General features: G+C 49.3%; 1 protein-coding gene across 3 annotated transcripts in view; it reads right to left on the reverse strand.

Annotated features, from left to right (window-relative positions):
* Positions 1-526: 526 nt before the first annotated feature.
* The window catches only part of LOC139765374 (uncharacterized), a 55,797-nt gene continuing 41,806 nt past the window's right edge, over positions 527-14,517 (reverse strand). For all 3 annotated transcript variants that reach the window (XM_071692749.1, XM_071692751.1, XM_071692750.1), the window contains one exon: positions 527-1,952. In XM_071692749.1, coding sequence (XP_071548850.1) covers positions 1,197-1,898 — 702 coding nt within the window. In that variant the 5' untranslated portion in view covers positions 1,899-1,952 and the 3' untranslated portion in view covers positions 527-1,196. The remainder of the gene's footprint in view (positions 1,953-14,517) is intronic.

The following is a 14,517-nucleotide window of genomic DNA, read 5'->3' on the forward strand; positions in this document are numbered from 1 at the left end:
TCATTACTGACCTGTGATTACAATTTGTAATCGCTGTTTTTGTTACGGGGAGAGGATATAAACTCGTGTTGACCCCTCCTCCGTCTGTCTTATTGATCAACTATTTGTTGTTGTTGTTGATGTGTGTGTGTGTGTGTGTGTGTGTGTGTGTGTGTGGGGGGGGGGGAGAGTTAACACCTTGGATGGGTAAGGGCTGTCTTGTCGTACCCAAGATTCGAACCAGTGTGGATCAGACTCATGGTGAGTTATGCTTAGTAACAATAACCATTATACCATGAAAACTCATTTGTGTGTTTGGTTGCCTATTTGTACTTACTTATTTGTGTTATACGGAAAGTTTTACACTCGCAGGAACCATCACTCATTTATCGACCAGGCCCGGGGGGCTGGAGAATGAAAACTAGGTTGGGTGTGGGTCTATCATAAGTAAGGAAAATATGGTTTAATAAGTAAATAAAATTATGACATGATAGGTTATTCAGTAGAGAATTCATGGTTTATTGAGAAATGAGTCAGTACGGTTGGTACAGATTCATGGTTTATTGAGTAACGAGTTAGTAGGTTGGTACAGATACATGGTTTATTGAGTAAAGAAAATAATCACATTAAAGGTTTATCAAGAGAAAATATGGTTTATCGAGTAGAGAGATGATGGGTTATTCAGTAAAAACAATATGTGTTATTGGGTAAAGAAACAGTCCTATAATAAGCTATTAAGTAGATATGGTTTATTAAGAAAATTATCCCCTTATAAGTTATCAAATGGAATAAAAATATATGGTTCAGTAAGGAAAATTATCCTATAATAGATTATAAAGTAGAGAATATGGCTTACCGAGTATATACATAGTTTATTAAGTAAAGATATGATTTCCTGAGTAAAGAAAATAATTCCACTATAGGTTATTAGGAGAGAATATGGTTTATTGAGTATATTTATAGTTTATCATGTAAAGATATGATTCACTGAGTAAAGAAAATAATTCCAATATAAAAGATATTAAGTAGAGAGAAATGGTATATTGAAGAGAGAAAATTATTCTGGGAACTAAACCTTCAAAACAGGGAACAACGTTCCTCCTTTCAATCATACACTTTTCCCCTCTGTCAGGGTTGGGAGTCTTGCTACTCCTCCCTGAGTGCGTGCAGGACCATTCTGCGAGGTGTAGTAGACTCCGTCCGTCCGGCTGTCACATTCAGGTCAGGTACAAGGACAACTGAAAACTTTCATCGCTGTCCTCTTCCTGCGACTCTTCTTCATCATCGTTCACACACAAAGCCTGCTGTTGCAAATCAGCTTTGGTCTTTTCTGAATCGCTCATCACAGGCTCTTTTCTGACATTACACTGAAGACTTTTGTTTTCCCACCATCGTTCTGCGCCGCTCGCTACGACCTTGGCCAATGCTTGCCTGAGTTCGTGACGATTTCTCCTACGAATGATCACTTCCTTCCCATTCCACTCCAGAGCACATGGGGCCAGATCTCCTACGCAAGCCTTCAAATAATCCCTTTTTTCACCCGTATCCCACGAGGGCTTTTTCCGCGGTGGTCTTTCACCCGTAGAATATTTTCTCTTTCTTCCTCGTTTTGTTGGGGTCAAAGTCTCATACTCTGATACTTTCCATGAAAAGCCTCCATAGCAGTATCTTTGCTTCTTTGCTGGTCCAAACCGTTGGACAACGACGCCTACCCCGCGGAGGTGATGACCCAATGTGATGATAGAGGCTTGGTAAAGGTTATGTTCTCTACAGTAACATCCGTACGCTTCTATCAGGTCCTCTTTAGATATCATGTTTTTGGAATGCTCATCGTAATCCAAGTACTCATCAAGGAATCGCAGGAAACCCTCTTTGCCCCGGTATGGCTGTTTGTAATCTGAGAAGCGCATTCCAGCCATGACTGTGTCCTGAATGATAATCTTAGGGTTCTACGCAAGCTCTCGTATCCTAACCTATACAGAAATATAGTTAACACTTTAATATAATATAATATAATATAATATAATATAATATAATATAATATAATATAATATAATATATAATATATGATATAATACAGTATAATACATAATATAATATAGGGTATTCAGGATGTGAGGAAAGGAGAAATTGTAAGAAGAGGATATGAAAGATACAAGGGGGATGAGGATGGTGTGAGGAGGGAAGTGACAATTTAGGAGGGTGAAGGGAAGATAATGTGGGGAGGTTTGTGAAATGTAAGGTAAAGAGGATACTAATGATGGGAGGAGGATACTAACAAAGGGAGAAGGATACTGACAATGGGAGAATACAGACGATGGGAGGAGAATACTGACAATGGGAGGAGGATACTGACGATGGGAGAATACAGACGATAGGAGGACAATACTGATGACAGGATGAGGATACTGGCGATGGGATGAGGATACTGACGATGGAGGATATGACGATGGAGGATACTGACGATGGGAGAAGATACTAATGATGGGAGGAGGATACTGACGATGGGAGATACTGACGATGGGAGTAGGATACTGACGATGTGAGAATACTAGCGATGGGAGGAGGATACTAACGATGGAAGGAGGATATTGGCGATGGGAGGAGGATACTGGCGATGGTAGGAGGATACTGGCAATGGGAAGAGGATACTGGCGATGGGAGGATACTGGCGATGGGGGAGGATACTGACGATGGAAGGAAGGTACTGGCGATGGGAGGATGATATTACTGACGATTAGAGGAGGGTACTGATGATGACAGGAGGATACGGCGATGGTAGGAGGATACTGACGATGTGAGGATATTGGCGATTGGAGGATACTGACAATGGGAGGAAGATACTGACGATGGGAGGAGGATACTGACGATGGGAGGAGGATATTGGCGATGAGAGGAGGATACTGGCGATGGAAGGATAATGACGATTAGAGGAGGGTACTGATGATGACAGGAGGATACGGCGATGGTAGGAGGATACTGACGATGTGAGGATATTGGGGATTGGAGGATACTGACAATGGGAGGAAGATACTGACGATGGGAGGAGGATACTGACGATGGGAGGAGGATATTGGCGATGAGAGGAGGATACTGGCGATGGAAGGATAATGACGATTAGAGGAGGGTACTGATGATGACAGGAGGATACGGCGATGGTAGGAGGATACTGACGATGTGAGGATATTGGCGATTGGAGGATACTGACAATGGGAGGAAGATACTGACGATGGGAGGAGGACACTGAAGATGGGAGGGGGATACTGACAATGGGAGGAGGATACTGAAGATGGGAGAAGGATACTGGCGATAGGAGGATACTGACGATGGGAGGAGGGTACTAGCGATGGGAAGAGATACTGTCGATGGGAGGAGGATACTGGCGATGGAAGGAGGATAATGGCGATGAGGATACTGACAATGGGAGAAGGATAATAGCGATGGAAGGAGGATACTGACGATGAGAGGAGGATACTGACAATTGGAGGAGGGTACTGACGATGATAGAAGGACACTGGCGATGGTAGGAGGATACTGACGATGGGAGGAGAATACTGACGATGGGAGGAGAATACTGGCGATGGGAGGATACTGGCGATGGGGAGAATACTGGCAATGGGATAACACTGACGAAGGGAAGGGGATACCGACGATAGAAGGAAGATACTAGCGATGGGAGGATGATACTGACGATTGGAGGAGGATACTGGAGATGGGATAACACTGACGAAGGGAGGTAATGACGATGGAAGGAAGATACTGGCGATGGGAGGATGATACTGACGATTGGAGGAGGGTACTGATGATGATAGGAGGACACTGGCGATGGTAGGAGGATACTGACGATGGGAGGAGTATACTGACGATGGGAGGAGGATATTGGCGATGGGAGGATACTGACAATGGGAGGAAAATACTGACGATGGGAGGATACTGGCGATGGGAGGATACTGGCGATGGGAGGATACTGACAATGGGAGGAAAATACTGACGATGGGAGGATACTGGCGATGGGAGGAGGATACTGGCGATGGGAGGATAATGACGATGGGAGGAGGATACTGAAGATGGGAGGAGGATACTGACAATGGGAGGAGGATACTGATGATGGTAGGAGGATACTGGCGATGGAAGGAGATACTGTCGATGGGAGGAGGATACTGGCAATGGGAAGAGGATACTGACGATGGGAGAAGGATATTGGCGATGGAAGGAGGATACTGACGATGGGAGGAGGATACTGATGATGGGAGGAGGATACTGAAGATGGGAGGAGGATACTGGCGATGGGAGGAGGATACTGGCAATGGGAGAAGGATACTGAAGAAGAAAGGAGGATAATAGCGATGGGATGAATATACTAGCGATGAGGGGATACTGACGAAGGGAGGATGACACCGTCGATGTGAAGATGATACTGACGATGGGAGGATACTGGCTATGGAAGGATACTGACGATAGGAAAGGATACAGGCGATGGGAGGATACTGACGATGGGAGGATACTGACGATGGGAAGATACTGATGATGGGAGGAGGATACTGACAATGGGAGGAGGATACTGGCGCTGGGAGGAGGATACTGACGATGGGAGGAGGATACTGTCGATGGGAGGAGGATACTAGCGATGGGAGGAGGATACTGGCGATGGGAGGATACTGATGACGGGAAGAGCCTGGCGATGGAGGATACTGGCGAAGGGAGGAGGATACTGTCGATGGGAGGAGGATACTGGTGATGGGAGGAGGATACTGGCGATGGGAGGAGGACAATGAAGATGGGAGGGATACTCGCGATAGGGGGAGGATACTGGGGATGGGAGGAGAATACTGACGATTTGAAGAGGATACTGATAATGGTAGGAGGATATTGGCATTGGTATTAGGATATTGACGATGGAAGGAGGATACTGACGATGGAAGGAAGGTACTGGCGATGGGAGGAGTGTACTGACGATTTGAAGAGGATACTGATAATGGTATGAGGATACTGGCGATGATATTAGGATATTGACGATGGAAGGAGGATACTGACGATGGGAGGAGGATACTGGTGCTGGGAGGAGGATACTGACAATGGGAGGAGGATACTGACAATGGGAGGAGGATACTGACAATGGGAGGAGGATACTGGCGATGGGAGGAGGATACTGACGATGGGAGGAGGATACTGTCGATGGGAGGAGGATACTGGCGATGGGAGGAGGATACTGGCGATGGAAGGATACTGATGATGGGAAGAGCCTGGCGATAGAGGATACTGGTGAAGGGAGGAGGATACTGGCGATAGGAGGAGGATACTGGCAATGGAAGGAGAATACTGACGATGGGAGAATGATATTGACGATGGGAGAAGGATACTGGCGATACGAGGAGGATACTGGCAATGGGAAGAGGATACTGCCGTTGGGAGAAGGATATTGGCTATGGGAAGAGTATACTGACAATTGGAAAATGATACTGGCGATGGAAGGAGGATAGTGACGATGGGAGGAGGATACTGGCGCTGGCAGGAGGTCACTGGCGATAGGAGGATACTGACGATGGGAAGAGGATATCGGCGAAGGGATAAGGATACTGGCGATGGGAGGAGGATATTGGCGATGGGAGAGGGATACTGGCAGTGGGAGAATACTGTCGAAGGGAGGAGGATACTGGCGATGGGAGGAGGATACTGGCGATGGGAGGAGAATAATGACGATGGGAAAAGAATATTGGCGATGGAATGAGAACACTGACGATGGGAGAAGGATGCTGGCGATGGGAAGATGGATACTGTCAATGAGAGGAAGATACTGACGATAGAAGGAGGATACTGACGATGGGAAGAGGATACTGGCGATGGGAGGAGAATACTGACGATGGAAGAGAATACTGGCGATAGAAGGATTCTGACAATGGGAGGAGGATACTAACGATAGGAGGAGGATACTGACGATGGGGGAGGATACTGACGATGGGAGGAGGATACTAGCAATGGGAGGAGGATACTGACAATGGAAGGAGGATACTGACGATGGGAGGATAATGACGATGAAAGAATACTGACGATGGGAGGAGGATGCTGGCGATGGGAGGAGGATACTAGCGATGGCAAGAGTATACTGATGAAAGGAGGATACTGACCGTGAGAGGAGAATACTGACGATGGGAGGAGGATACTTTCTATGGGAGGAGGTTACTGGCGATGAGAGGAGAATACTGGCGAAGGGAGGAGGATACTGGCGATGGGAGGAGGATACTGGCGATGGGAGGTGGATGATGACCAAGTGAGGAGTATACTGGCGATGGAAAAGGATTTTGACGCTGGGAAGAGGATAGTGGTGATGGGAGGAAGATGCTGACGATAAGAGGATGATATTGGCGATAAGCGGAGGATAATGACGATGGTAGGAGGATACTGACGATGGGAGGAGGATTCTGATGATGGGAAGAGGACACTAGCGATGGGAGGATGATATCAGCGATAGAATGAGGATACTAGCGATGTGAGGAGGATATTGACGATGGGAGGAGGATACTGACGATGGGAGGAGGATACTGGTGGTGGGAGGAGGATACTGGCGATGGAAGGAGGACACTGGCGATGGGAAGACACTGAATATGAGAGGACAGTGAGGATGGGAGGAGGATATTGGCGATGGAAGGAGGATACTGACGATGAGAGGAAGATACTGGCGATGGGAGGAGGACACTGGAGATGGGAGGAGGATACTGGCGATGGGAAGACACTGAATATGAGAGGACAGTGAGGATGGGAGGAGGATACTGGTGGTGGGAGGAGGATACTGGCAATGGGAGGAGGATACTGGCGATGGGAGGAGGATACTGGCGATGGGAGGATACTGAGGATGGGAGGAGGATACTGGCGGTGAGGAAAATATTGGCAATGGGAGGAGGATACTGACGATGGGAGGAGGATACTGGCTATGGGAGGATACTGACGATGGGAGGAGGATACTGGCGATGGGAGGAGGATACTGGTGATGGGAGGATACTGGCGATGAAGAGAATCCTGACTTTAGGAGGAGGATACTGACAATGGGAGGAAGATACTGACGATGGGAGGGTACTGGCAATGGGAGGAGGATACAGGCGATGGTATGATACTTGTGATGTGAGGAGAATACTGGCGTGGGTGGGAGGAGGATACTGACGATGGGAGGAGGATACTGAAGATGGGAGAAGGATATTGGCAATGGAAGGAGGATACTGACGATGGAAGGAGGATACTGATGATGGCAGGAGGACACTGGCGATGAAAGAATGATACTGGCGATGGGAGGAGGATACTGGAATGGGAGGAGGATACTGACGATGGGGGGGGGGGGGAACTGAAGATGGAAGGAGGATACTGACGCTCGGAAGAGGACACTGGCGATGGGAGGAGGATACTGGCGATCTGAGGAGGATACTGTCGATGAGAGGAGGATACTAGTGATGGGAGGAGTATACTGGCGATGGGAGGAGGATACTGGTGATGGGAGGAGGATGCTGGCTATGAGAAGATATTGGTGATGGGAGCAGAACACTGAAGATGGGAGGAAGATACTGGCGATGGGAGGAGGATACTGGCGATGGGAAGATACTGACGATGGGAAAAGGATACTGGCGATGGGGAAGATACTGACGATGGGAGGATACTTGCGACGGGAGGAGGATACTGGCTATAGAAGGAAGATACTAGCGATGGGAGAAAGATATTGACGATGGGAAGAGGATACTGGCGATGGGAGGAGTTTACTGCCGATGGGAGGAGGATACCGGTGGTGGGAGGAGGATACTGGCGATGGGAGGAGGATACTGGTGGTGGGATACTGACGATGGAAGAAGGATATTGACGATGGTAGGAGGATAATGACGACGGGAGGATACTGGCGAGGGAGCAGGATACTGAAGATGGGAGGAGGATATTGGCAATGGGAGGAGGATAAAGACAACAGGATCAGGATACTGACGCTGGAAGGAGGATATTGGCGACAGGAGGACACTAGATATGAGAGTATACTGAAGAAGGGAGGAGGATACTGACGATGGGAGGATTCTGGCAATGGGAGGAAGATACTGATGGTAGGAGGATAATGACGAAGGGAGGAGGATACTTGCGATGGGAGGAGGGTTCTGGAGATGAGAGGAAAACATAGATGATGGGAGGATACTGGCGATGGGAGGATACTGATCATGGGAAGGAGGATACTGACGATGGGAGGATACTGGCGATGGGAGGAGAATACTGACGATGGGAGGAGGATACTGGGAATGAGAGGAGAATACTGACGATAGGAGGAAGATACTGGCGATGGAAGGAGGATACTGGCGATGGGAGTAGGATACTGAAGATGGGAGGAGGATACTGGCGCTCGGAGGAGGATACTGACGATGGGAGGAGGATACTGGCGCTGCGAGGAGGATACTGGCGCTGGGAGGAGGATATTGGCGATGGGAGGAGGACACTAGATGTGAGAGTACACTGAAGAAGGGAGGAGGACACTGACGATGGGAGGATTCTGGAAATGGGAGGAGGATACTGATGGTAGGAGGATGATGGCGATGGGAGGAGGATACTGGAGATGGGAGGAAGACATTGATGATGGGAGGATACTGGTGATGGGAGGATACTGGTCATGGAAGGAGGATGCCGACGATGGTAGGATACTGGCGATGGGAGAATACTGACGATGGGAGGAGGATACTGGTATTGGGAGGAGGATACTGACGATAAGAGGAAGATAACGGTGATGGAAGGAGGATACTAGCGATGGGAGGAGGATACTGACGATGGGGGAAGGATACTGGCGACGGAAGGAGGATACAGACGATGGCAGGAGGATACTGACGATGAAAGGATACTAATGATGAGAGGAGGATACTGGCGCTACCAGGAGTACACTGACGATGAGAGAATGATATTGACTATGGGACGAGGACACTGACGATGGAAGGAGGATACTGACGATGGGAGGAGGATACTGGCGATGGGAGGATACTAACGATGGGAAGAGGATACTAACGAGGGAAGGAGGATACAGACGAGAGGAGGAGGACACTGGCGATAGAAGGAAGATACTAGCGATGGGAGAAGGATACTAGCGACGATAGGATGATACTGACGATGGGAGGAGGATACTGACAATGAAAAGATCTTATGATGGGAGCAGTATACTGGCAATGTGAGGAGGATACTGGCAATGGCAGGAGTATACTGACGATAGGAGGATACTGACGATGAGAGGAGGGTACTGGCGATGGGAGAAGGATACTGACGATGAAAGGATACTGATGATGGGAGGAGGATACTGACGATGGAAGGATACTGACGATGGAAGTAGGACACTGGCGATGAGAGGAGAATACTAGCGATGGGGGGGGGAGGGGGGAGGAAACTGGCGATGGGAGGAATATACTGGAGATGGGAGGAGGATACTGGCGAAGGGAATAGGATACTGGTGATGGGAGGAGGAATCTGGCGATGGGAGCAGGACACTGAAGATGGGAGGGAGATACTGATGATGGCAGGAGGATAATGGCGAAGGGAGGAGGATACTGCGGATGGGAGGATACTGACGGTAGGAGGAGGATACTGACGATGGGACAAGGATACTGGCGATAGGAGGAGAATACTGACAATGGAAGGAAGATACTGCCGATGGGAGGGATACTGACGATGGGAAAAGTATACTGGTCATGGGATGAGGATACTGGAGGTGGGAGGAGGATACTGATGATGGGAAGAGGATAATGGAGATGGGAGGAGGATACTGGTGATGGGAGGAGGATATTGTCGATGGGAGGAGGATACTGGCGATGGATGGAGGATGCTGGTGATGGGAGGAGGACATTGTCGATGGGAGGAGGATACTGGCGATGGATGGAGGATAATGGCGATGGGAGGATACTGATGATGGGAGGAGGATAATGAAGATGGGAGGAGGATACTGGCGATGAGAAGATACTGATGATAGGAGGAGGATACTGGCGATGGGAGGAGGATACTGGTGATGGGAGGAGGACATTTTCGATGGGAGGAAGATACTGGCGATTGGAGGAGGATACTGACGATAGGAAGAGGATACTGGCTATGGGAGGAAGATACTGACGATGGGAGGAGGATACTGGTGATGGATGGAGGATACTGGCGATGGGAGGAGGATACTGGTGATGGATGGAGGATACTGGCGATGGGAGGATAATGATGATGGGAGATTGACAATATGAGGAGGATACTGGCGATCTGAAGAGGATATTGTCGATGGGAGGAGGATACTGGCGATGGGAGGATGATACTGAAAATGGGAGGAGGATACTGACGCTGGGAGGAGGATATTGGCGATAGGAGGACACTAAATATGAGAGTACGCTGACGAAGGGAGGATAGTGACCATGGGAGGAAGATACTAGCGATGGGAGGAGGATACTGGCGATGGGAGGAAGATACTGGCGATGGGAGGAGGATACTGGCGATGGATGGAGGATACTGGCGATGGGAGGATTCTGACAATGGGAGAAAGATACTGGCGATGGGAGGAGGAGAAGGACGGTGGGAGGAGGATACTGACGATGAGAGGAGGGTACTGACCATAGTAGGAGGATACTGGCCATGGGAGGATACTGACGATGCGAGGAGGACACTAAGATGATACTTTCGATGGGAGGAGGATTCTGGCGATAGGAAGAGGATACTGATCGATGGGAGGAGGATACTGGCGATGAGAGGATACTGATGATGGGAGGAGGATACTGGCGATGGGAGGAGGATACTGGTGATGGGGGAGGATACTGGCGATGGGAGGATAATGATGATGGGAGATTGGCGATATGAGGAGGATACTGGCGATCTGAAGAAGACATTGTCGATGGGAGGAGGATACTAGTGATGGGAGGAAGATACTGGCGATCTGAAGAGGATATTGTCGATGGAGGAAGATACTGCCGATGGGAGGAGGATAAGGACGATGGGAGGAAGATACTGACGATTAGAGGAGGGTACTAACCATAGTAGGAGGACACGCGATGGGAGGATACTGACGATGCGAGGAGGATACTGGCGATGAGAAGAGGATACTGACCATGGGATAAGGATACTGGTGATGGGAGGATACTGACGATGAGGAGGATACCGGCGATGGGAGGTCGATACTGGCGATGGGAGGAAGGATACTGACGATGAGAGGATACTGACGCTGGGAGGAGGATACTGACGATGGAAGTAGGATACTGGCGGTGAGAGGAGAATACTAGTGATGGGGGGGGGGGGACTGGCGATGGGAGGAGTATACTGGAGATGGGAGGAGGATACTGGCGAAGGGAGTAGGATACTGGTGATGGGAGGAGGAATCAGGCGATGGGAGTAGGACACTGAAAATGGGAGGAAGATACTGGCGATGGGGAGAGATTATTAGCGATGAGAGGAGGAAACTGACGATGGAAAAACGATACTGGCGATGGAAAATACTGATGATGAGAGGATACTTGCGATGGGAGGAGGATACTGGCTATAGAAGGAAGATATTAGCGATGGGAGAAAGATATTGACGATGGGAAGGGGATACTGGCGGCCGGAGGAAGTTACTGGCGATGGGAGGAGGATACTGGTGGTGGGAGGAGGATACTGGCGATGGGAGGAGGAAAAAGAACGATTGGAGGAGGATACTGACGATGAGAGGAGGATACTGACCATAGTAGGAGGATACTGGCGATGGGAAAATACTAATGCGGGGAGGATACTGGCGATGAGAGGAGAATACTGACCATGGGAGGAAGATACTGGCGATGGGAATATACTGACGGTAGGAGGAGGATACGGGCGATGGGAGGAGAATAATGACGATAAGAGGATACTGACAATGGGAGGGATACTGACGATTGGAGAAGTATACTGATGATGGGAGGAGGATACTGGAGATGGGAGGAGGATACTTGCTATTGGAGTAAGATACTAGATATGGGAGAACACGGACGAAGGGAGGAGGATAATGACGATGGGAGGATACTGATGATGGGAGGAGAATTTTGGCGAAGGGAGGAAGATACTGGTGCTGAGAGGATACTGATGATGGGAGGAGGACACTGGTGATGAGAGGAAGATACTGACGATGGGAGGATACATGCGATGGAAGGAGGATACTGGCGATGATAGGATACTGATGATGGGAGGAGATTGGCGATATGAGGAGGATACTGGCGATGGATGGAGGATACTGGCAATGGTAGGATACTGATGATGGGAGGAGATTGGCGATATGAGGAGGATACTGGCGATCTGAAAAGGATACTGTCAATGGGAGGAGGATACTAGTGATGGGAGGAGTATACTGGCGATGGGAGGAGGATACTGCTGATGGGAGGAGGATTCTGTCGATGGGAGGATATTGGCGATGGGAGGATATTGGCAATGAAAGCAGGACACTGAAGATAGGAGGAAGATACTGGCGATGGGAGGAGGATACTGGCGATGTGAGGGGGATACCGATGATGGGAAGAGGATACTGGCGATGGGAGGAAGATACTAAGGATGGGAGAAGGATATTGACGATGGGAAAAGGATACTGGCGATGGGAGGATAGTGACGATGAGAGGAGGATACTGGCGATGAGAAGAGGATACTGACCATGGGAGGAGGATACTGGCGATGGGAGGATACTGACGATGGGAGGAGGATACTGAAGATGGGAGGATACTGACGATGGGAGGAAGATACTGGCGATGGGAGGATGATACTGAAGATGGGAGGATACTGACGCTGAGAGGAGGATACTGACGCTGGGAGGAGGATACTGGCGATGGGAGGAGGACACTAGATATGAGAGTACACTGACGAAGGGATACTGACGATGGGAGGATTCTGGCAATGGAAGGAGGACACTGACGATGGGAGGAAGATACTGGCGATGCGAGGAGGATATGGACGATGGGAGGAGGATACTGACGATGAGAGGAGGATACTGACCATGGTAGGAGGATACTGGCGATGTGAGGATACTGACGATGCGAGGAGGATACTGGCGATGAGAGGAGGATACTGACCATGGGAGGAGGATACTGGCAATGTGAGTATACTGACGGTAGGAGGAGGATACTGGCGATGGGAGGAGAATACTGACGATAAGACGATAATGACAATGGGAGGAGAATACTGTTGATGGGAGGGATACTGACGATGGGAGAAGTATACTGGTGATGGGAGGAGGATACTGGAGATGGGAGGAGGGTACTTGCGATTGGAGTAAGATACTAGATTCGGGAGAACACGGACGAAGGGAGGATACTGACGATGGGAGGATACTGATAATGAGAGGAGGATAATGGCGATGGGAGGAGGATACTGGTGATGGGAGGAGGATACTGTCAATGGGAGGAGGATACTGGCGATAGATGGAGGATACTGGCGATGGTAGGATACTGATGATGGGAGGAGACTGGCGATCTGAGGAGGATACTGTCGATGGGAGGAGGATACTAGTGATGGGATGAGTATACTGGCGAGGGGAGGAGGACACTGGCGAAGGGAGGATGATACTGGTGATGGGAGGAGGATTCTGGCTATGGGAAGATATTGGCGATGGGGATGGGAGCAGGACACTGAAGATGGGAGGAAGATACTGGCGATGGGGGGGAGGATACTGACGATGGGAGGAAGATACTGGCGATAGAAGGAAGATACTAGCGATGGGAGAAGGATATTGACGATGGGAAGAGGATACTGGCGATGGAGAGAGTTTACTGGCGATGGGAGGAGGATACCGGTGGTGGGAGGAGGATACTGGCGATGGGAGGAGGATACTTACGATGGGAGGAGGATACTGGCGATGGGAGGAGGATACTGACGATGGAAGGATACTGATGATGGGAGGAGGATACTGACGATAGAAGGATACTGACGATGGGAGGAGGGTAATGACGATGTGAGGAAAATACTGGCGATAAGAGAATACTGGCGATGGGAGGAGGAAACTGGCGATGGGAGGAGCATACTGGCGATGGGAGGAGGATATTGGCAATGGGAAGAGGATACGGGCGATGGGAGGATACGGATGATGGGAGATGGATGCTGGCGATGGAAGGAGTACACTGACGATGAGAGGATACTGGCGATGGAAGGAGTACACTGACGATGCGAGGAGGATAATGACGATGGAAGGATGATATATGCAATGGGAGGAAAATACTGGCGATGGGAGAAGGATATTGACGATGAAAGGATACTAATGATGGGAGAATACTAATGATGGAAGGATACAGACGATAGGAGGAGGATACTGGCGATGTGAGGAGGATACTGGCGATGAAAGGATAATGCTGGCGATGAGAGGAGTATACTGGTGGGGAGGATACTAGTGATGGGAGGAGGAATCTGGCGATAGGAGGATATTGTGCGATGGGAGTAGGACACTGAAGATGGGAGGAAGATACGGGCGATGGGGGAAGGATATTAGCGATGGGAGGAGGAAACTGACAATGGGAAAAGGATACTGGCAATGGGAGGAAGATACTGACGATGGGGAGGATACTGACGATGGAAGAAGTATACTGGGATGGAGGA

Source organism: Panulirus ornatus, chromosome 54 (assembly GCF_036320965.1).
Source record: "Panulirus ornatus isolate Po-2019 chromosome 54, ASM3632096v1, whole genome shotgun sequence".
In the NCBI taxonomy this organism is placed as follows: Eukaryota; Metazoa; Arthropoda; class Malacostraca; order Decapoda; family Palinuridae; genus Panulirus; species Panulirus ornatus.